A 22,002-nucleotide genomic window follows, 5' to 3' on the forward strand; every position below is an offset into this window, starting at 1 on the left:
CCAAACCCAGATGACTTAAGAGGCTCACGCAGGCATGCACACTGCCTATAAATCAACACCCAGGCAGAGAGGAGAGCTGAGAGAAACACAGCAGCATTTGCATACAGGAGGAGATCCTCCTGAAGGCTGGCTGACTTAACTCAGTCAAATTAGAATACATTTTATATTGACTATTTTGACATTTGTTTTATTTGGCAAGTAAAACAGAACTGATCCAATTTCCTTGCAGCCATTGTAAACCATAAACTGTGCCCCAAGGTCATAAAACATATAAGCCTTAGAAGCACTGCGTTGGGTTACGCCACCTGCAACTTCACCAGCTCCTAGAGCTGCCTGCTGTGGCGTAGGTAACCTGGTTCTCTTGTGACAGGCAAGCTCAGAAAAGCCTTGTTTCTTCTGGGACAGTAGGGACCCTGTACAGTACGTTTTTTGTCAACTCAACACAAACTAGGATCATTAGGAAAGAAGGAACCTCCACTGAGAAAATGCCTCCATCAGACAGGCCTGTATGCAAGTCTGTGCGGGCATTTTCTTGATTCATCTGTTTCTGCGCTGTCTTCCCGCAATGACGGACTGCGGCAGGAACATATGAGCCAAGTAAGCAGTCTTCTCCAGGTTGCTTTTGGTCAGTGTTTTGTTTTGTTTTGTTTTTCCCACACTAAACAGGAAACAAATTAGAGTGGCTTCATTCCATGCAACAGGAACTAGCAACTGCCTGAGGTAATGCCCATTTCTGGGCCCTTCCAGACCACATGTATCTTTAGGGACTGGCTCTATTTATTCAAGGCAATCGAGTCCCAAGGGCTTTGCGTCCTCTGCAGTTAACCCGAACCTGAGCTGACCATGAGCACCAGAAACTAATCTAAGTTGACCTCACGAGCACAGGTGATGACCTGAAATGATGCTGGCAGAATGAATTATTATGACAATGAATATACTCTCCCCAAAACTTGCCACTGTCTAAAGACTTCTAGTTTGTAGCCCCTGGAAAGAACAAACGTCACGGGCAGCTGACTAGAGCCTGGCAGAGCCGACAGAGAATTCTGCCCTCTACAAACCAGGGCCCTGGTTACCTGGCCGGCACACAAACCAGTGTGTCTCTAAGTTCACTTGAATGGCAAGACAGTTTTTGTGTTTTTGTTTTATTTGGTTTGGTTTTTGAGACAGGGTCTCAATATGTAGCCTTGGCTGGTCTTGCTATGTAGACCAGGCTGGCCTCAAACTCACAATCAGTCTGCCTCTGCTCTCTTCCTCTGAATGCTGGGATTAAGGGTGAGAGACACAACACCTGGTTTGAGCCACACCTCCTGCTGTGTTGGTAACCTGTAGTGTGCCCACGATATAGAATATCGAGAGGCCTTTCCACACGTGGAACATTCCTAAGGCCAAGTCCAGTCTTCTGCAAATCTTCAGCAAATGTTAAGTGGGTGTCATCTAAACTGCATGGCTTGGCGGGACCTAAGGCCACGGAGGTGCACATGTGAGACCCTCAGCAAAGCCTCACCTGGGAAGGTTTGGGGCTGGGGTGGAAGCAGCTGACGACTGTGAAGGTGTGGTGGGTTGAGATGAGTCGTGGTTTCTTGGCACTCTGCCCATGCGATACCAGATACCCATGTTGTTCAGTTCCCTGCAGGAGAAAAGAAAAGCCTTTAAGGTGCTGCTGAGCTTGAGCACTGACCTGAGCCACAGAGCCAACTCTACCTCATTAGGAGTGATCTCAATCAAACCCCAGGGAGGCCACTCTCACCATGTAAGCCAGGCCCCACCATCTCCCTTCATGCCTTGGGTGCCACAGCCAGAGTCTAGCATGACTGCAGCTGAGCCATCAGACAAGCTTGTGATGTGGCCGTCTTTACCCACCTGAGCATCCTGCCTGACTTGCTGGCATGTCTGCACTCTTTGTTTTCCCATCCCACTGTCTCAAGCACTCTACGCGGTTAGGCTGAGGCAGCTGGGGAAGGGCCTGGCAGACATAGGCCTGATCTCTAAGCATGAGAAAGATTCTTCTTCAAATCCACACAATACTTCCAAATGTCAGGATTTGGCCCCTCATAGCAGGGGGTCATTGTGTGTGGCCTCACTCCAAGGTCAGTTGGGAAGATGGTTTCAAATCCTCAAACCAGAGGCTCACAGCCCACAAAACAGGTACAACCAAGAGTAGATGCACACATTCTGTGGTGTTGACAGCAACAGTGGCCATGCCCCACGCTGCACACCTGTGAAGCGAATGAGGCAAACTCACCCTTGGCAATAAGACAGAATGATTTCTGCCACATGCAAGTCCTCTCTACTGCCCCCAAACGCTGTCTGTGAGACTAGAAACCAAGGGGCAGCATCTCTTCCAAAAATAAAAGACATTTATCCTGTGGGTCTTGGGTGTAGCCTGGGGGCTATTCTAAACCAGACCTTGCCTTATCCAAAGAGCGAGCCCAGCTGCAGTACCACCAAGTCCATCCATCGCCACCCGGCTGCAGGCTACCCCTGCTGCAGCTTGTCAGATTCAGTGGAGGCTGTGTCTTTCCCAGTCTGAGCTTTCTGTCTCTCGGAGCACAAGTTAAGGCCCTTGTCATGTGGCACTCAGATTAAGTGACATTGGTACTGAATCCTCAATTCACTTCTCTTCTTAAAATCATGCTATGTCTTCCAGGAGAGTATGTTATTGTCCAAGATGAAATAAAAATTGTACTTTGACAATTTAAAAAATTATACCAGGAAGATGATTCTAGTTTTGTGTATCAAGATAAGTACTTATTTTAAAAAATCCATTCTTCAGAATTGTTTAAAACAGTTAAAATTGCATCTCTTAAAAATAGTATTGTAGGCAGCTAGAGAGATGGCTCAGTGGTTAAGAGCACTGGCTGTTCTCCCAGAGGACCTAGGTTCAATTCCCAGCACCCATATGACAGCTCACAACTGTCTTAAACTCCAGTTCCAGAGGATCTGATATCTTCACACCAATGCACATAAAATAAAGTTAAATAAATTATTAAAAAATAGTGTTGTGATGAGAGATGTAAACAACAGATGCAGTACACTTTAACAGTGCAGTGGTTGGCTGTGCTGTGTGTGTAAAGGGGAGCGTGTGGGTAATGTGTGCAGTACACCTTAACAGTGCACACACCTTAACAGTGCAGTGGCTGTGTGTGTGTGCTGTGTGTGTGTGCTGTGTGCAGAATACCTTAACAGTGCAGTGGCTGTGTGTGTGCTGTGTGTGTAAATGGGAGCATGTGGGTGATGTGTGATTGTTCTATAACTGCTTCCAAACCCTGTAACCTTCTTGCACTGTTAGTTTAACTCAGGATGCAAAACAGGATTTGCAGGCATGGTAGCTTTTCCTTTATTTGTTCATTTTTGGTGCAGGGGATGGAGCTGAGTTTTGCGTACCCCAAGCATGGGCTCTACCACTAATGCCCATCATGAAGTACATGAATCCACAGTGGAAGAGGTTAAAGCAACCTCAGCTACAAGAACCTAATCTCAACCCCTTGAGTGCAATAAACATCCATTTTCTTTAGTTCACCCGGCCCCGCCCAAGCCCTGCCCACCCGACCTTTTACCTCCTGCACATTTTGACGGCTATCCTACTTCACTGTTCTTCCTTAAGCTCTGCTGAAGCAGTCCTTATTTCTAGCTCAGGCGGGTCAATGAGGGGATGACCTTGCCCAGATGACAGTGCCCAGGTAGGGGTGCACCTGATGGTGAGCACATGAATCAAGCCAAGAACACTGAATTCTAGACTTGTAAAGGGAACCACAGGAAGGCGGACCTGCTCCTGAAGGGCAGCTGGCCAAAGGACAGCAGTGCCTTGTCTCCACAGAGGAACAGGTGTCAGGTGGGGTCCCAGGACTGAGAGGGCAGGAAACGAGGTGTTCGCATCCTCTGAGTTCCTACTTCTGCCTGCTGAAGCCCGGCAGTAATGCCAGCCAAAAAATGTTCCCTCTTGTTTAAGTCACTCAGGCGCATGGGGGCCCAAAGCGAAGTGCTGGGATTTGCCTGCACTTGGAGTTTACAGTGCAGCTTTGGAGCCAGGCCCTGCGTGCCCACAGGTGGGCCCCTGACCCCAGGACGTGCCACACTCCCTCCCACTCTGCTCATCACCTGCCTTCCCTTCACAGCGGTTCTCCTATCTCCGAGGTCTTTGCTTAGTAGCCCGCCTCCTGTCGTAACTGGCACAGCCCCAGCTCACCCCTAGTTACATCCCCCACGGTCTGAGACGACCTTGTCTATCTCCATGCTCACTGCTCATCTCTCTCTTCAGAACAGCTCTCCGTAAGGGCAGACCTTTGTCACTCTTTCCCATACACAGCATTTGTCCAGTGGCACGAAAATGTTAGCCATAAAATGCCCCACACTGATAAGCAGTGTGAGGAGATGAGGCCCACAGCGGCGCTGACAGCAGCATGCAGAGGGGCCTGAAAGGTGACTGTGCAGGAAACAGAAGGCCCTAGGGTGGAACTACACTGTTAGCTGAGGTGGACTGAGGTCAGAGTCAGTGATGAGCACCAACTCTGAGAGCCATGGATTATGGCTGAGCCTTGTGAGCCACACAGACTTCTCAGTCTTGGTCCCACGAGTGGCCCAGGCACTCCCAGGGGAGGGAGATCTGTGTGGAAATATTGTTGAGACTTACCCAATAAATGTGTACTGGGGAGGGGCCTGCTTGGTCCGGCCCATGATGCGAATGTCACAAATGGCAGCTTCAGTTGAATCCCGGGGAATAAACTTAATGCACAGCCTCTTCTTCCTGAAGGCCACCTCCTCTGAGGAAAGGACAACAGAAAGGTGTGAGTCTGATAGAGATGCCACCTCCTCTCCGCTTTGGGCAGCAGAAGGGATGGGCCATCCTTGTCCTGGAAGAAGGGCTAAGCTCCAACCCTGCCTTTCTTGAGGCTCCTAAGGACAGGCGATGACAACAGAGTATACCAGTCACCCTGTCCTGTGTGCAGGGCTGACCCCAGACACGCTGGCCAGGGAAGAGCGCCCAGAACAGCTGCCACGGTCCCACAGCCTCAGCCCGTGGATGCCCCCCGCGGCAAGGCTCCCCTTCTTTTCACTTTCCACTACAGAAATCTTCAAGTACACCCCAAGGGGTGCAAGCTGCAGGGCAGAACCGCCTGCTCCTGCTCAGCACACACCTCTAATTTTTCTCTCTGGATATATGGAACAACCCCCTAACACTAGGTCATATTGCCCAGTCCCACCCGGGAAGGCATGGCTGTCATGTCCCTGTCATTTCCACCCAAAACGAAGAAACTCCTGAACTCATAGTCTGAATTTGAGTTTCTTCATCACGGGCACAATGCCTGCCCTGCCCTGCCTTGCTCCACATCTGAGGCTGTGCTCTGCAGTGGGCTGGCAGGTCCCTTGGGTCCCTTGGGTCCCTTTTACTCTGTAACCACCCCTCCCTGTTCCTTGGTGCTCTGTGACAGAGAGGCGGGAAAAAAACAAAACAAAATAAAACAAAGCAAAGCAGTTGTTTTGCCTCCATCCAGCAGCACATTAGAGCTGGCTGGCTTTGGTCCAGGTCAGACCTTTCTGGAAGGCAGTTCATGTGTGAGCTCCCAGGACCACTGTGTCCCACAGCGCCGGCCTAAGACCTGGATCACAACACTCCCGTGCATGGCCCTGGCTGTGGTTTTTCAGGGTGCTTGTAGCTAAGAGCCACACCTTGGCAATGCTCCAGAGTCTGCCATTCCTTCTGCACTGATGAGCTCAAGTTCCACCTGAAGCCTAACTCCTCTTCCCCAGCCATTTGTCATCTAAGACAGACGGTGAGCAGGGGTGAGAGCCAGTGTGGCTCTCTTCTGTCACTTGTCCAGCCTGCTCGCAGTGGGCTGGACTCTAGCAGTGGACGGCGCTGCCCACTGAGGTAGCAGTGCAGCTTATCTGCGGTTCTGAACGTTTCCCAACAGTCCATGACTGTTGGATTTGTGGTTTTTTTTTTAATTTTTAAGACATTTTTTAAAATTAAAATATAATTATATCATTTTCCCCTCTCCCTTTCCTCCCTCTAGTCCTCCCATACACACCCCCTCTCTCTTAAATTCACGACCCCTGACATTAGTCTTTGATGTTGCTGTATATATTCCTAAATATATAGCTACGACCTGTTAGTCTGTATGTTTTCTGTGTACGATTTCAGGGCCCACCATTTGGAGATGCCCTCTCTGGGGAAGACTATTTTTTCCACTCTCAGCACCCAGTTGCCTGTAGTGGGTTTTGTTTGTGACGGGGTCTCATTATGTACCCTAGTAGATCAGTCTCAGAATTGTAATCCTCCTGCCTCAGTCTCACATCTGGCTCCATCAGTAGGATCTGGGTTGGAATTCCAGACCTGCCATTGCTGGCACTGGCACCTCAGAAGTCACTTAAACCCTGAGCCTCAGTTCTGTCATCTGTAAAAGGAACCTGGTGGAAGCCCACTCAGGAGGCATGTGGGTAGATGTGTGGTAACATGATTTCTTGGCCAGTTCTAGGCACATGAAAAGTGCTCAATAAAGAACAGCTAGGAGCGATGGCAAGGCAGCCCGGTGTGCATTTAACATCTGGGCTTGGGACTGACCCTCAGGTTGTAGAATCTGTGACCATTTAGACATGGTCCTGTTGCAGGTAGAGAGGGGAACAGTGGTTATGCAGGCCTGGTAGAATCAGCAGTACTGTTTGGTCTTTGTTATGTTTTGGGGAAATGTGGCTTTTTAAAAAGCCAGGTTGAGTCAGGCAGTTGTGGCTGGTAGCACACACCTTTAATGCCAGCACTCAGTAGATGGGCAGGCAGACCTCTGAGTTCAAGTCCAGTCTGATCCAGGATAGTCAGGGCTACACAGAGAAACCCTGTCTCAAAAAGCAAACAAACAAACAAGCAAACAAAAGGTCAGGCTGAAATGCCCAAATCCTGTGTTCCTTCCCAGAAATAAAAGCAAAGGGCTACATCCTCAACCACGTATCTTAAAGCTGTAGAACTGTCTGTAACCCACAGAGCAACCATTCTCAGAGCAGCGGCGGCATCCTGGAGGAAGGGGGTGCCACAGCAACCCTGCACCTAACACCATTAGCTACCAAGTTAAACTCCTGAAGGAGACGTACTACGGACCTTCCCTGAGGTAAACGGTACTCCGCTAGCCTTTGCCACAGCTTGGCTCCAGTCTCCATCTGCAGCCAGCTAAGTCAAGGACGGATCCACTCACTCATTACACATGCGTAAGCAGGCCTCATTTTAAGTAAACATATTATACATAGTCAATAGAAATGTGTTCAGTCATGCTAATGAACACAGGGAGAGTACACAGCACTTTACTAAAGCAAACAGTCTTCCGGTGTTTAAGTGCTGTATGGACTGCAACAGGCTATATTTTAAATTAATTACAGGAGTCTCATCTTTTTGGCTGACTTCATGAAATCAAGGCTTTAAGTACTCTCAGGAGCTAATTGGGCTGACCATGAGGTTCTTTGTCCCCAGGAAGTCTTTGAGAAATGGTCCCATGACCTCAGGTGTGCTTAGACACCTGACGGAGAGCACAGGACCCTCCGGAGAGCAGAAGATGCAAACATGGGGACTGAACTCCCAGTCAGAACCACAGGCCCACAACAGTCACAGCACAGGCCCACAACGGGGTCTCCTCACTGCATGAGCTCAACAAACCGGAAATGCAGAATGGGAGAAATCCCTTGTGGCTATGCCATAGCCATGAAATTACATCAAATACATCAATTAGCTGTCAAAATGAACATCAAGAAAATGTTTAAGACTCTGAAAACCTTAGGAAGAAAACAGAGCAGGAATGAATACAAACCAACAAGGTCATTTTATTTTGTAAGCAGAGAATTCACCTAAGAAGAGGCAAAGTTAGCAAACATTTACAAAAGCACCCAGGCTTGCTAATAAATAGCGAACTACAAATTAAATACAATTTAAGCAGTGAAACAAAGAGGAGGGCTGCACTGGTAGGCCTGGGGAAACAAGCCTTTGCTGCTGCCGACACTGAGATACCCTCATGGAGGTCATACAGTTGGCAAGTCCAACTAGAAAGAGACCTGTGTGCTCCAACAATATTACAAGGCACAGAGTACCCTCCTGGCCTGACAAATGGGTAAACTGAGCCAGGAGTCTAAGAGGACCTGCTTGGGGTTCCACAAGCACAAGCAGCAGGCCAGATGGAACATGAGGACACCGCAGAGACAAGAGTCCAGGGTTGGTCCCAACAGAGGACTCAGAGGCAGACAGGGCCGTTCCTTCACTTTCCTGCCTGGTCTCTGGATTCAGGTCCTCTTGTCTGTGCAGCAAGCACTTTATCCACTGGGTCATTTCCCAAGTCTGACATGACTATGTGTAGGAACTACCAGAAACAGGCAGAGCTATGCAGAAAGCACCGGCTGGTGGGGGCAGGGAGGCGAGGGCTGGAAATCGATGTCTCCATGACATCGGTGCCTGCTTTGAGGACAGCGGTGACAAAAAGACTATAATGGAGGGTACACGAGTGTGAATATTCCAAGAAGCACTAGATTGTGCTCTTTAAATGAGTGAATTACATGGTATTTGAATTGTATCTTAAACCATTATAAAAAAAAATTTCCTGGGCTGGAGAGATGGCTCAGAGGTTAAGAGCATTGTCTGCTCTTCCAAAGGTCCTGAGTTCAATTCCCAGGAACCACATGGTGGCTCACAACCATCTGTAATGGGGTCTGGTACCCTCTTCTGGCCTGCAGGCATACACACAGACAGAATATTGTATACATAATAAATTAAAAAAAATTTCCTGATACTTAGAAAATCTCTATGTGCAAGATGCTGTGTACATGTGTTTGTCCATGCAGCATGTGTGTATGTGCATCTCCATGTGTATGTATGTATTTGTGTATGTGTATCTATGTGCATGTGTGTGCATGCATGTGCATTTGTATATGCATGTGCATATGCACATGATTATAGGCATGCATTTACGTGTATTGTGTGCATATGTTAGCATGTATGTGTCCATGTGTATTTATGCATGTGTATGTTTGCATGTGTATATGCACATGCATGCATATGTATGTGTGTGTTTGTATGTGGGTGTGTTCTTGCACTTGGCTAAGATGCAGTCACTGCGCCTTTCTTTTCTCATATGCAAAACAGGCCTAACATCCATCTCTACAGAGGTCTCGTAAAGATAAAATGACATCATGAGAGTGAAGCATTCATCATGGGGCCTTACATGAAACATAGCAAATACGTGTCCTAAATCATTATGTTTCTGTGATAAAATGCCTGACCAAAGGCAACCTGCGGAAGAGTAGGTCTATTTGGCTTACACTCAGGCTATCACTGAGGGGAAGCCAAGGCAGGAACTCAAGTCATGTCACATCTAGTCGAGAGCAGAGAGAAACAGGCTTCCTCCAAGTTTACAGTCAGCTGCCCCCCTGCACCCTCACACAGCCCAGGGCCTCCTGCCCAGCGAAGGGTGCCACCCACAGTGGATTGGGTCAGTTAACAATCATGACAACCCCACTGCAAGCATGCCTAGAGCTCACTCTGATCAAGACATTCGCTAGGACGCCAGTGCACACGTGGAAGCAGTCAGAGAGGGATCAACTGCTTTGTTGAAGTAAGTTCCACTGGGGGGGGGGGCACTGTTCAGTTTGAAACGGGAACAAGAAAATGGCAAGGAAATAATGGTTCAGAAATGTTTGCACCAAGGAAATATTGAAACACACACACATAATATAATATAAATAAAAACAAGGAACAGGGTACAGAATTCCATAAAGGAATTTCACAGGTAAAGGGATCTTTGTTCTCTTATTCACTGCCTCACTGCTGTGGAGTGGGCTCATGAGTAATTGCAAACAAAGCGAGTTCATATATACACCAAAGTAAAGAAGTTCCCCAACAGTATCTTCCAGCCCTGCTATTACAACCAGCACCCCAAGACCCCGGCCCTGCACAGCAGGATCCTGAGGCAGCTTCTTCATTTCCCCAGTTCTCTGCTGCTCCACTCAGTGCAGTGTTGCTCAGTTCAGAGGTCGGTACATCTGGCCTATTCAAATCTTGTTTTTATTTGTTTTAAGATTTTTTTTTTCGAGACAGGGTTTCTCTGTGGTTTTGGAGCCTGTCCTGGAACTAGCTGTTGTAGACCAGGCTGGTCTCGAACTCACAGAGATCCGCCTGCCTCTGCCTCCCAAGTGCTGGGATTAAAGGCGTGCGCCACCACCACCCGGCTTGTTTTAAGATTTTGTTGCTGTTTTGTAATAGACAGGGTTTCACGTAGCTCGAACTGGCCTCACGTTCTTGTTAGTAGTGAAGGATGACCTTGAATCCTGGATCTTCTTGTCCCCACCTCCCAACTATTGCGACTACAGCTATGAGCCAACACACCTGGTTCCAATTTGATCCTGCATGCTCTAACTTACAGTCTTTCTGGTTCAGGCCTCTTGCTCACTCTGTGAGTCCTACACCAGCACAGAGCTGTTTCGTGCAGCCCCCAAGCATCCTTTGATCTCTGCCCTTCCTTCCTTTTGCTCTGGGGTCTTGTGCCAAGCTTGGCTTCAGCAACAGCTGAGGACAGACCAAAGACCAACTATATCCCGAGCAGCAGGGGGCATCATTCTAAGAAAAGTGCCTCTGCTCACAGGCAGGCAGGGTTCCACATACTCTCCAGAAACACAGAGAACCAAGGTGGATGTCACAAGTGACATGCTTTCTTCACCATCCACAGGAAACCCCCCTCAGCTGTTTCCAGAGAAAACCACACAGGAAGTATTTAAGAGTCCACCTGGAAGAGAAGGAGACTGCCCCCGGGGCCTGCATGCTAAGGGCTGACTCACGTGTGTCCACTGTCTCCTGGATAGGGATGAAGCCCACAGGCAATGTGTCCTTGACATCGATGAGCTTCATGTCCACCAGCACGTTCCCCAAGTGACTCTTGGGAAGAAGAAAAGACACACAGACTATTAACTGGAACGTTCAGTCTGCTTGCAGTCCTGGCTTCGGGATGTGTATTTGATACAGTGACTGCTGCAGCTTTACCATTGCAGGTTAGTTAACAAAGATACCTAATGTTCCCCAGCATGTTACCCAGGGACTATAGTGTGCCTCAGGAGGAGGTACCCTGTAGACAGAACCCAGCAGAGGGCAGGTGGGCATGTGACCTGGACCCCACCACCTCTCAGGGTCAGCAGGTTTTGAGAGGAGGTTCTGGGATGCTTGCAGGAGAGAAGCTGCACCTGAAATCAAGAGGGACTGATCATACACCTAAGGGATTGTTGGTTGCAGACAGTTTTCAGTTACAAGATGCATTTTAAAAAATCCCAAGAATCATAAACTAACAGAATGGCAGCCCCGCCACCTCCGTATCCCACACCTCTGAAATGACTTGCTAGGGGGGCTCTTAAGAGTTCCTATTTAGTGGTGGCAGAGGGGTCCACAGTGCACAGTTTCCGTAAAGACATCTTTTGAAGATAGTAGGTGGAGCACCATTCTATAATTGCAAGAGAGAATTCTCTGCAAACACGCCAGCACTTGCAGCCTCCACTTCATGCTAGAAACGGCTCTCAAGAAATCAATGCTACGCAGGGCTGCTGCGAAGAGTATATTCACATCTTCAGCGTCATGGCAGCCTCATCAGAGCCAGTTAAGGCAAGAAAAATGGGTTTCCAGCCCAAATCTCTCCTGGTGGGATTATGGCAACATGTTCTGTGTGCCCACTCTGCAGAAGCACTATCCTCCAAAGCCCCGTTTGAATGCACGCTCGCTTTGCTTGTCTTCAGTCCTAGGAAAACATCTAAGAGGTCAGCCCAGGCTCTGTCTTCACAGGAATCTCTCTGGCCAGTGTCCCCTGTTGTTTAGAGAAAGGACTCAACTTCATCTCTGAGCTTGGAAACACAGACTCCACCTCCATCCTGAGAGCACAGCACCTCTGAAATCCATGAAGGGAATATTTGCCTTCTGAACTAAGACACACACTGTCTCCTGAAGCTCCTTTTAACTTCCTATCAGTTTATGATTGGGTTTTGTGGTGGTTTAAATAAGAATGGTCCCAACAGATCCATAGATTTGAATGCTTAATCATCGGGGAGTGGAACTACTTGAAAAGGATTAGGAGGTGTGGCCTTGCTGGAGAAAGTACATTACTAGGGATGGCCTTTGAGGTTTCAAAAGCTCATGCCAGGCCTGGAGTCTCTCTCAGCTATTGCTCCAGCCTGTGTGCTGCCAGGCTCCCTGACATGAAAGTGGACTGGAGGCAAGCCTCCAGTTAAATGCTTTCTTTTATAAGAGTTGCCTTGATCATAGTGTCTCCTCACAGCAACAGAACAGTGACTAAGACAGACACCATCTACCTACCATCTTCGAAGATGTCATTATGAAAACTGTGCACTGATGGCCCCATCTGCCGCCACTAAATAGGAAACAAAATGATCTCTGCTCCTGCTGCTCAACCAAGCTGCTATAGTTCTTGGCACACAGTAGGGACTCAATAATTATTGGCTAAATGTTTGGTTGTTGTGAAATATTTGTTTAACCATAATGCAAAGATGTGGTGTTTCTTTAACTATATAAAGATGTATTGTACTTGCTTAATTCTGTAAAGATGTACTGCTGTGTTACCTTGCCTACCTAAGGCACCTGATTACAATAAAAATCTAATAAAAGTCTGAACAGCCAATAGCAAGAGAGAAGGTATAGGTGGGACTTCCAGGCAGAGGGTAAGTAGGAGGAAAAACTTAGGCTCAGGAAGAAAAAGAGACACCATGGAGCTGAGGGGCCAGTCACACACAGGCACGGAGGAAGCCGGAAAGTAGGACATACAGAATGGAAGAAAGGTGAGAATCCCCTAGACAGAATGTAGATGAAGAGAAAGAGGTCAAATGCAGTTAAAAGAGCTGGTGGGACAAGCCCAAGCTAAGGCTGAGCATTCATAACAGTCTCTGTGTCTTTATTTGGGAGCTGGTTGGCAGCCCAAAGAAAATTCCAACTACATTTGCTGGCACACTTTTCAGCAGGGTGAGTGCTGGTGGTTAAAAACCAAATCAGACTCCCTTGGATGGCAAATGGAAATGGTCACCCAAATTCTGACAGCTTAGTATTGGTTATAGTCAGAGTGGCATGTGTAGTCTCTGCCCAGCACTTCCCCTGCCCTCTTCTCTTAGAATCCCTGTTTGCCAACAGCCCCCATGCTATCGCAGCACGGGCAAGGGCTCAGGAAGACGTGTGCACTGCGGCGCAGCACTGGGGAGCAGGCACTCTAATGTGGAGGAGACTTCTGACTACACAGGAAGGCCAGGCTCAGCCTAGAACCTGGGAAGCACCGGCTGCCTTTATTTCCCCCCGGGGCAGCTGCTCTTCCAGTCACCGCTGCTTTCTGCTGAGAAATTAACAACTGGGCATGCTCTGCTGCCCCATAGATGGCTGGGCATTCATCAGGATTGTGCCTGAATGTTTTCAGCTTGACAAGCTGACTCTGTAGAAGTCAACAGCAAACCACTTAGCAGCCTCGCCCTCCCTACTCTTGAGAAAATGCCCTAATCATAAAATCAGAGCATTGGTGGTGTGGCCATTAAAACAAGCATCAGGAAACCCTTCCATGCAAACAAAATGAGAGGCTGCCCTGTTGAAGCTTCCAGCAACCCGAGTGTGGCCCTCTTCCATGGGGCGGCCACTCGGGGATTTTTCCTTCTTCCTGTTTTTACACCACAGGCCTACAACACCATTAATTTTGCTGGCTCCTCTCCCCTCACCCACTTGTGCTCTCTTTCATTTCCTCCTCATAAATATGAAGAGCGCATTCCCAATCCTTGTTGAGCAAATGATTCATACCAGAAGCCCAATATACACTGACTCAGGGTATTTATATTGTCTCTGGTAGCCAGTATTTGCTAGTATACTGTAATTATTTTTGACAACTTTGCATTTAAGGTAGCCACAGATAACCAACTTAATATTCAAATGTTCATAAATCCTTCTGTTTAACATCCTCCCTACCTAATCTATGTACATTATTATTACAGGTAATGCAGAAAGTACGGGGCATGAAAAGTGCAATTAATCTCACTCCTTCCCCAGGAAGCAATGGCCCTCTAAAGCCAGGTTTCTATATTAATGGCCTGATTGGGGGAAAGGAATTTAGGATTCCAAGGAAGCTCCCCAAACTCCTATCCTCGGCATCTCAAGTCACCCAATTAAGACTTGGCCTGCTCTGGAGATCCCACACCCTCCCGTATGGTTGTAAAATGGTGCTCTGCCAAGCCTGCGTTCTGACTCTAGGCCAGGACAGACAGGCAGCCACCACTGGTTAGCATGTGCCTAGCTCCTGCCTCACTCGAGTCCTGGCCAAATGGGCACAGCCGTTGGCAAAAATTTGATCCCAAAGCAAATTTGATCCCGATTTGATCACTTGGATGTTGTAAAGGAGACTTTCATTTCTTTTTCTTGGTGCTGATGATGGAATTGTTAAGCACTGGACACATTCATTCTCTTTCCATAAAAAATGGTGCGCCCAGGCTTCAGTACAGGGTGGGGCTTCTCTGGCTGCCCTCCTGGCAGCCTCACACCCCTGTCACCCCAGCACCCAGCTACTGATGGACAGCAGCTTGTTTTCTGGCAGTGCCAGGGACTGAACCCAGGGCTCCATGCATGCTCTACCTCCACCCCCAAGCCCAAGAACTGTGTTCTCTATAATCCATTTCAAACTAATTTAAGTGCCTTTTCTGAATCATAATGGGCTCGTGGCTGCCCCAACTCCCAGGGCTTCAAGAGCTCTTCTGCCTAGGAAGAACAAAATCTCATGGACCTCAGGAAGAAATGTAGCGAGCCCGTGCAAGCGACCCAAGGGGCTGTGCCTATCCCCTGAGCACAGGGCTGGGGGGAATGCGTGAGAAATGTCCCACAGAGTTTTGAGGATGTGAATACTTGGTCCCGGTTTGTGGGGTTGTTAGAGGAGGTCTGGGAGGTGTGGCCTTGCTAGAGGAAGTGTGTCACTGGGGGCAGACTTCGAGAGTGGAAAAGCTCACACCACTTCCAGTTCTCGCTCGGCTTCATGCCTGCAACTGAGGATGTGCGCTCTCAGGTTTCTGCTCTTAACATCTTGCCTTCCATTTGCGGCCACGCCTCCCTGCCTTGAAAGACTTTTATCCCTCTAAAGCATAGCCAAACCACGCCCCTCCTTCTGTAAGCCACCTTGGTCATGTGTGCTATCACTGCAACAGGAAAGTCACATAGACAAGGTGTTCGAGCAAATTTTCAGAACTTCCTTTTGAGAGTCCGGCAGCAGTGAATCCATGGCGGCTCACAGGGAGCAGTGGTCCCCCAGCAGAATAGAGGCAATGGGAGCAAAAGGCAGAAATAACTTTTAAAAGATATTTGGGTAGAATCCAGGGGCAAACGGACTGAGCGGGGCATAAGGGTGCAGGTGCGTGAGGGAGGGGGTGCGTGAGGGAGCAGGTGCATGAGGGAGCAGGTGAGTGAGGGTAGGTGCCTGAGGGAGCAGGTGCATGAAGGTGCAGGTGCATGAGAGAACAGGTGCACGAGGGAGCAGGTGCACAAGGGAGCAGGTGCACAAGGGAGCAGGTGCATGAGGGAGCAGGGGAGTGAGGGTAGGTGCATGAGAGAACAGGTGCACGAGGGAGCAGGTGCACAAGGGAGCAGATGCACGAGGGAGCAGGTGCATGAGGGTGCAGGTGGAAAAGATCGTCGATGGGTCTACTGATAGCCCAGCATTTGTTGTGCTGATGTCACCTCATCCCTGCTCTGTGCGGTCACATCAGGCTACAGTGAGCCCAAAGGATCTGTGCAAACACACCACAAACACTGTGCAGCTGCCTACTCTGGCTCGGCTGCCACCATCCTGGTATTGAAAATGCATTCAAAGTAAAAAGATTCTCCATTTCAGTCATAAACGCTACACTTTACAAGCAGCAAATGTATTGCTCTTGTAAATAGAGGGGAACTTAATGAGATTACTTCAGCCATTGCCCTGAACATGTTAGGAACAATACTCATAACAAAGAATTATCAATGAGCAACAGGTAGCGTCCTATCACATTATAGTGCACATTAAGAGACTGTTAAAGGGATGAACCTGGGACTGGCCATGAGAGCCCAGGCTGGGGGGCTAGGAAGAGAAAGGCTATGACAGAGAGGGAGGCTGTGACAGAGAGAGAGGCTGTGACGGAGAGAGAGAGGCTGTGACGGAGAGAGGGAGGCTGTGACAGAGAGAGAGAGGCTGTGACAGAGAGAGAGAGGCTGTGACAGAGAAAGAGAGAGGCTGTGACGGACAGGGAGGCTGTGATGGACAGGGAGGCTGTGACGGACAGGGAGGCTGTGACGGACAGGGAGGCTGTGACGGACAGGGAGGCTACAGTGAAGAAGAAGGCTTCTACTTTTCCTTCTTCTGAACAGCATGTTTTATGTTGTGTTGAATTTTTTTTTAAAACTACAACCTATAATACCATTATAATTAAATTTATAAATTGGTAAATTTATTTCCAAAAATAAATATCTGAACTAGAAGAGACAAATTATCTCTGCCCCCAGAGAGGGCAGTGACTTCACAGTGGGAATAACATGGAAGACCGTCTAAGGAAGCGAGGCACTGTCACAGGTGGGCCTCATGCAAGGAGCACACCAAACAATTGCCCTTTCTCCTAAAATGCCTCAGTGGGAAAGCTCTTGTGCTATCTTTAAAGTTTCTTAGTTCATGGGCTCAAATATCAAAAATCAGTATAAGAGAACTATACACAGGTGGATACCTCTCCATCAAACATAATGACACGCCCCATGTCATACAGAGGCTCTTTAGAACAAGGCCATGGCGTGTTTGGGGACAGGCACGGGGAGCGGATGCTATGGTCTGCTCCACCCTGAAGGCTCTTCGTCCACAGTGCCCAGTGAGTTGTCGTTTGCAGGAACAGCAGGCAAATGAGAGAGCAGAGAGAGAATCCTGGTCTCCTTTGGAGAAACATCTTAATGGAATTCACAGTGCACTTGGGGAACGTGGTTAATAACGTTGTTAATAAATGAAACATGGTGCTGGCTGCCGATTCTACCCTGCTCACTGAAACCACAGATAAATTAACACAGCAATGAACATAAAGCACACACAAAAAGAGGAAGCCCCATCCAGGAATGCAAATACTCCTGCCCACTCAGCAAAGGGAGCCACCACCAGACTCACATTTTCTTTGGAAAACGATCTTGTGAAACACAGGTATCTGGTAACCTTGGACTTGAATAAGCCGTCCTTCCAGAGGTCAGCATCCACGCCATCTGCTGTCTGTGCAACCTGCAGCACAGAGATGAGAAGAGCGTCACAGGTAAGATGAGAAGGGGCTGGAGGCGGCGCAGGCAGCTTCCTCTGTACCTGCTCCAATTAGCACGGCCCAACTCTCCCGGCATCTCATTAGCGCACCGCACTCAGCTCAGGGAAGAACGTTTCCAAAAGGGAAAAGGAAAGCCTGTGAAAAATACAACTTCTAAAAATACTGTCCCTGGGGAAGCCATTGATTAAAGACACCCTGACAGAGATGGCTCTAATGAGGGAAGAATAGCTTTTGTTGTAATGGGCTGTGAAGGGACTGGGCGGTCAGCACATTAGGCTGTTTGCTGCCACTTACTGGGAGGGGCACAGGGCACAGGAGAAAGCCTGATGCAAGGGGCACCCCCTGTGCTGGGGATGGTGTGTCTTCCTGCCCATGGGGGCCAGAGGGAGCTTAGACTGCGGCGGTAGGTCAGGAAATTGGCTCCACTTGGCATCTTCTTGGTGGAATTCAAGGTCAGAAACTACATCATGATAGGAAAATAAACCAGGCTCAGTCGATTCCACTTCTAGTCCCACTAGGAAGCCTCTTCTCAGTTCCCCTTCAGGACACAATCCAGGGTAAATTGAGCCTTTATTTGCCTCACTGGGCATGCCATCCAGTGGTGAGTCTGGGCTCACAAAGAGTTGACAAGGGAACTAGAGAGAGGAGCCTGACTTCCAGTCTTAAGAGAGCGACCTACACCATCACAGAGCAGAGCCAGGAGACCCGGGAAGCAGCTTCACATTGTGGCACAGATCTGGAGGGGGCTTCAAGCAACCCGTTTTCTGACAGAGCCATGCCTGACTTTCTAAGGTGTGCACAGGGAAATGGTCCTTGGTCTGATTAGCCCCTGGCCATCCCAGTAGATGGCTGGAAGTGGTTCTGTTCCCATGAATCTGCAGGCACCAGAAATCATCAACAGTCCCTAACACACATGCAGGAGCTTGCCACTACATCACCAAGGCCACCCTAGCTGCCTCCTTGGAAGCTGCCTCAGAGAAGCTGAAGGCTAGCCAACAAGAGAAATCCACTCTCAAACTGAACAACTGTCAGTTAGCAAATCTGAGGGTAAAGAGAAGAAAGGCCATTACGCAGAGGTGGCAAATCTAGCCTGAAACCTCATGAAGAGGGAGGTTCTGGGAAAGCTAATGGTTAGGTAGTGGCCTCAGCTGCTGTCCCTCGAGGCAGGCACTTCTCAACCCACTCAAACAAATTTCTCCAAAAGCCCAAATTTCTCCCCCAAGTCAAATGAGCTAATAGTCTGTGGGTGCAGGCAGGAGGATCAGGACCTCTAGCAGGCAACAGGGAGCATGGAAGGAGAACTGCAGCCCTACCACGGAACAGGCAGCAATGGAAGGAGGACCACAGCACTGCCACGGAACAGGCAGCAATGGAAGGAGGACCACAGCACTGCCACGGAACAGGCAGCAATGGAAGGAGGACCACAGCCCTACCATGGAACAGGCAGCATGGAAGGAGGACCACAGCACTGCCACGGAAATGCAGCGTGGAAGGAGGACCACAGCACTGCCACGGAAATGCAGCGTGGAAGGAGGACCACAGCACTGCCACAGAAATGCAGCGTGGAAGGAGGACCACAGCACTGCCACAGAACAGGCAACGTGGAAGGAGAACCACAGCACTGCCACAGAACAGGCAGCGTGGAAGGAGGACCACAGCCCTACCACGGAACAGGCAGTATGGAAGGAGGACCACAGCCCTACCACGGAACAGGCAGTATGGAAGGAGGACCACAGCCCTACCACGGAACAGGCAGTATGGAAGGAGGACCACAGCCCTACCACGGAACAGGCAGTATGGAAGGAGGACCACAGCCCTACCACGGAACAGGCAGTATGGAAGGAGGACCACAGCCCTACCACGGAAATGCAGCGTGGAAGGAGGACCACAGCCCTACCACGGAACAGGCAGTGTGGAAGGAGAACCACAGCCCTACCATGGAACAGGCAGCGTGGAAGGAGGACCACAGCCCTACCATGGAACAGGCAGCATGGAATTCAGAGGCAGATCTGAACTTGAAACCCAGTGGCCTCAGTAAGCCCAGGTCCTATGTAGAGCAGACATGCTGCCTTCCCCAGTGGTCACAGGGGATACTACAGATGCAAGAGCACTCACTGCTGAGCACCGGCAAAGATGACTCAGTGCTTCCAGACTAAATCTGAGGGTGCTCAGGCTGATGTGGAAGTGGATATTTAACACAATGTCACATCATCACTGACAAAGCCCTAACTCATCCCACATGGGTTAACTGTGACTGGTCCTGAGATTCCTTCACCATCTCTGGGACTCAACCTGCTCTTTTAAACACAGGTGACGTATTATGTGACTGTTAACCCTTCCCTACCATCTACACCACGAGCTGACACAAAGAGGCTCAATGGAACTCACTAAAGGAATGGGTAAGCAAGGCAACTTTTCAACCACAGTCAAGTGTTAGAAACCATGGCCCGTGCAGCTCTCCTAATATTGCTCCCAGGACTGAACCACCCATCAAGCTAAGCAGGCGGCTCACCCATCCTCCACTCTACCAGGCACATGCTGCTAACGTTGAGGCCACTGTGCTGGGCATTGTTGTCTGTTCTCTGCCTCAACCCTAGCAAGGCTGCTGCTGACGTCAGTGCCCCCAGATCTGAAGGAGGCAACGCATCCTCAGAGTCCAGGCTTGGAGTCAGCAGACACACTGAAGACACTGGCCCCTCCCGTGGTACCCAGTGTCTGCACTGTCACAAGACGTAATTACTGAGTAGAAATTTGTAAGAAATTTGTGATACTACCTTAGATGGGGGAACTACAAGACCGCTCTAATTTGAAAAAGCCAGAGACCTGGAGAAATGATCACAGTTATGGTAGCAGAATCAGGGGCTTTTCCAGCAGCACGTAACGTCATGCCTTGCTAGATGGTATCACCGCACTTCCCAACTGGTGACTGGGCCTGGGTAGCACAGGCAGCTGGTTCCAGACTTCTCTGTTGCCAGTAACCACTTTCAGGTGCCCCAAGTTAGAGCTTCCAAACCCAGGGAAGTTCTGAGGGGGGTGACAGGCACAGCAGGGTTATGCAGACCTCACAGGCCCAGTCTCCCTCTGCCGTCTCCGCCTGACCTCACCGGTCACCTTTTGGCAGTCACAGGAGAAAAGTGCCTGCCAGAGAGCACCAAGCTGCCCTGCCCTGTTTATAAACATCCATTCTGTAGTATTCTGTTACAGAAGCTGAACACAGGCTGAAACAGGGTAACAAATTTCACACCAAACCACCTCCTTGTTTTTATTTTTTAGGCCTGAGTCTAAGCAAGATGCTGAATGATTTGAAAGGTCTCTGCATCCAGGTATGACCACTTAGGCTTTCGGCAGTCCAGAGAAAGTTGCATACCAAAGATTACCAGGCCAGGGAAACAAGGAAAGAAACAAGTTCACTGACATCAGGAAGACTCTGAGCTGCAACCCAGGGAGAGAAAGCATGCTGGTCCATCTGAGGCCTGGATGCCCTTCCCTCAGTTTTCCCATCTGAGGCGTGGATGCCCTTCCCTCAGTTTCTTTTCACCATGCATTATTTATTCCCCTTAAATAATCAGTATAAGTAATTCCTATACCACAGCAGTGCACACAACAAAGCTATGGGAAGTAAATCATTGTCTAGTTTACAGATAAGAAAACTGAGGCACAGCAAGTATTGGTTACATAAAGTCCACAGGATGACATATGCCTATGGGCTTATGCGCAGGGTATGTTATATAAAGGAAAATAGCTCACCAAGAAGCACATGAGAGAATATATGCAAACAGCTCTCAGAAGGCAACAGAGCGGGCAAACCCTCTGGCAGGCCATACACAGCCGCCAGCAATGGCGCAGAACCATGTAAAAGTTGAGCAACCACTGGGCTTTGCTAGTGATCTAAAAGGAGAGCTCCCTGGGGCTTTTTCAAACTGATAATGACATTTAAAGCAGGGGCTGGTGCACTTAGTGCAAGGAAGCCCTGAGAACAGGCGTAGCTATCGCTGCCAGGTGACAAGAAGGACAACCAGGGCCCGTGAGAGAGACGCCTTGGCGGGTAAAGACACCTCCTGCTAAACCTGATAGTCAGAGTTTGATCTCTGAGACCTACAGAAACAGACTCCCACAAGTTTCCTCTGACCTCCACACATGAGAGAGAGAGAGAGAGAGAGAGAGAGAGAGAGGGGGAGGGAGGGAGGGAGGGAGGGAGGGAGGGAGGGAGGGAGGGAGGAAGGAAGGAAGGAAGGAAGGAAGGAAGGAAGGAAGGAAGGAAGGAAGGAAGGAAGGAAGGAAATGAAGGAAGGGGAGGAGGAAGGAAGAAAGGGGAGGAGGAAGGGAAAGGAAGAGCCAGAGTTAGATGAATTTGGAAGCCTGTACCAAAGCCATGAGAACACACACACACATACATACCGCGAGCTAGGAGCCCTGCTTCCAGTAGACTCTGGGAACATGGATGCTCATTACCCCTTCACTGAGGATGCCGGGATTCTGAGGCCACACTGCTGAGGATAAAGTGCTGAAGGAAGATGCTGGTCACATTGTTCATGGGGCAAGACACATGGTAGAACATATACGGGCATGGGCTAAGTGTTTAAAAAGGCTCGCAGACAGCGACTTGGAGGAGACAGGGACGTGAGCTCTAAGGCAGCAGCTCAGCCTGGCTTCTGGGTGGGAAGAAAGTGACCCGGAGAACAGCAAAGAGTGGGGGAACCCAGGGAAGACAGA

At 49.2% G+C, this 22,002-nt stretch overlaps 1 protein-coding gene across 3 annotated transcripts in view; it reads right to left on the reverse strand.

Moving 5' to 3' along the window:
• Positions 1-22,002, reverse strand: part of Mvb12b (multivesicular body subunit 12B) — a 150,370-nt gene that overhangs the window by 94,136 nt on the left and 34,232 nt on the right. For all 3 annotated transcript variants that reach the window (XM_057755350.1, XM_057755351.1, XM_057755352.1), the window contains exons 3-6: positions 17,145-17,252; positions 10,801-10,897; positions 4,631-4,760; positions 1,505-1,627 (exon numbers count right to left, since the gene is read on the reverse strand). In XM_057755350.1, coding sequence (XP_057611333.1) covers positions 1,505-1,627; positions 4,631-4,760; positions 10,801-10,897; positions 17,145-17,252 — 458 coding nt within the window. The remainder of the gene's footprint in view (positions 1-1,504; positions 1,628-4,630; positions 4,761-10,800; positions 10,898-17,144; positions 17,253-22,002) is intronic.

Source organism: Chionomys nivalis, chromosome 22, assembly GCF_950005125.1.
Source record: "Chionomys nivalis chromosome 22, mChiNiv1.1, whole genome shotgun sequence".
In the NCBI taxonomy this organism is placed as follows: Eukaryota; Metazoa; Chordata; class Mammalia; order Rodentia; family Cricetidae; genus Chionomys; species Chionomys nivalis.